The 1,734-nt window shown below is 45.4% G+C and overlaps 1 protein-coding gene across 1 annotated transcript; it reads left to right on the forward strand.

The window, feature by feature from the left end:
- Positions 1-50: 50 nt before the first annotated feature.
- Positions 51-1,386, forward strand: LOC109954004 (cyclic GMP-AMP synthase-like; the record flags this gene model as incomplete). Its single annotated transcript, XM_020589436.1, has 4 exons — positions 51-207; positions 337-563; positions 642-864; positions 1,256-1,386. Coding segments are annotated over exons 1-4 (717 nt in total), but the record flags the coding sequence as incomplete, so codon positions are not given.
- Positions 1,387-1,734: the final 348 nt, after the last annotated feature.

Genomic DNA, 1,734 nt, shown 5'->3' on the forward strand with positions numbered 1-1,734 from the left:
TGAATGTTCTGCAGCACAGTTACTGTCAGTGATCTCTGTGCACATCTGTTAGAGGCTGAGACAAATGATCTATGGACGCAGAGGGCAGAGAGTTGAACCTCACACAGGATGGTCTGACTGAAGTGACGTGGCGTAAAGATGACAAAAGACGAAAGTCAGGTCCTCCATCAGCAAGACCAAGGCAGAAATTCCAGCAACAAAAATCAGGTAATGCTACTGAAAACCTTCCTCTTTGCTTTGGAGAGCTGGAGAAGGTGTCGATAGACTCCTCTGCTCACTTATATATATAACCAGTCCTGTAGTAGCTACAGCAGTCTCATCTGTGTCACTGTGCAGATGCTGTGGTAGTCGAGGACGCAAACTCTGTCTCTTCAGAGCTGGCCAGCTGGATCAAAGCCAACGCTAAAAACCTCAAGATTCGGCAGAAAGACCGCTGCTGGGCTGCAGAGATGGTCAACGATTTCCGTGAAAACCTGCTGAAATTCCTGCGGAGCAACAAGGATCAGCCCTTCTTCCAGTCGGCTGACTTCCTCAACACTGGCAGCTACTTTGAGAAGGTTAAGGTGAGGTCACGCTGACCACTCACAACCTCTAAAGGTAGTACCCCAGTGTTTTTAAGGATCTGTGTGTTCCTGCTTCAGATCCACAGCCCTGATGAGTTTGACATGATGCTGAAGCTTCAAGCTCCATCACCTCTCAAAATGACAGCGCTTGACAGCGGAGTCTTCTACCACATCGAGCTGATGCGGCCCACTCGGACCCCAATAGAGGCCTTTCTTCTGGAGGACGAGCGCACGGTCTCATCAAGCAAGATCCTGAGTGAGATGTACCGCCTGGTTCGCAAATTCCTCAAGAGCTATAAAGGTGTTCTGATCCACCTCTGATCTTTTTGTTCTTTTCTTCTAGTTTTTGCTGATCTTTGCTGGTTTCTCCCTCTGCTTTCTGTTGTTGCTACTGGTGTGTGTTACATTTAAACTAACTCCACTTCAACCAACTATATGTGTATAAGTAATCTCTCAGTGCAGACTTTTATTTTATAATGGAGTTTTTTTTTCATTTGACACTGATATGAAATGTTGATATAAGGTAGTACCATAGTCAGTAGCCTTATAAAACAGAGGCTTTTCTGTGTGTGTTTGAGTGCATCTTATTTTTCGCTGAGTGCTCTTGTCTGTTTTGACCTCCATCTCCCTTTGAGGAACACAGATGAAGCTACTTACAGAGCCCATCTGCATTCACATTTTCTTGTTTCCAGTACCTGATAAACGCTGTCGCTGGGAGGTGAACAGGAAGCATCCGACCTCGCCAGCTGTGACTTTGTCTCTGCTCAGAACAGAGAACGACACGGAGGAGCTGATCTCTGTGGACGTGGTTCCTGCTCTGGAGGTACTTGTGGTAGTAGTGGTAGTAGTCAAAGTCCTGACAGTGATTTCTTTCATTTATCACATCCTTATGCCTGGCTACCAGTGTTCACCATCATAATACCTGTTTAAGTAGGTTCCTCTACAAAAAAGGTCACCAGAGAGATGGGATCAACATTTTTCTTTATTTATATATTTAAGAATGCTGTAGCATCATGGTGTGGTATCACAGTGACAGCTTGTCTTTATGAGAGCAAGGTATTCTACCGAAATCTCAACAGTTGCACAGTAGATTCACAGGTAGTGCAGGTTTTCACTACTGTTTAATTTGCTTTATGTCAGGTGTCTCGGCGCGACCTGCCTCTCTTCTGCC

Source organism: Monopterus albus, unplaced genomic scaffold, assembly GCF_001952655.1.
Source record: "Monopterus albus unplaced genomic scaffold, M_albus_1.0 scaffold2515.1, whole genome shotgun sequence".
Taxonomy (NCBI): domain Eukaryota; kingdom Metazoa; phylum Chordata; class Actinopteri; order Synbranchiformes; family Synbranchidae; genus Monopterus; species Monopterus albus.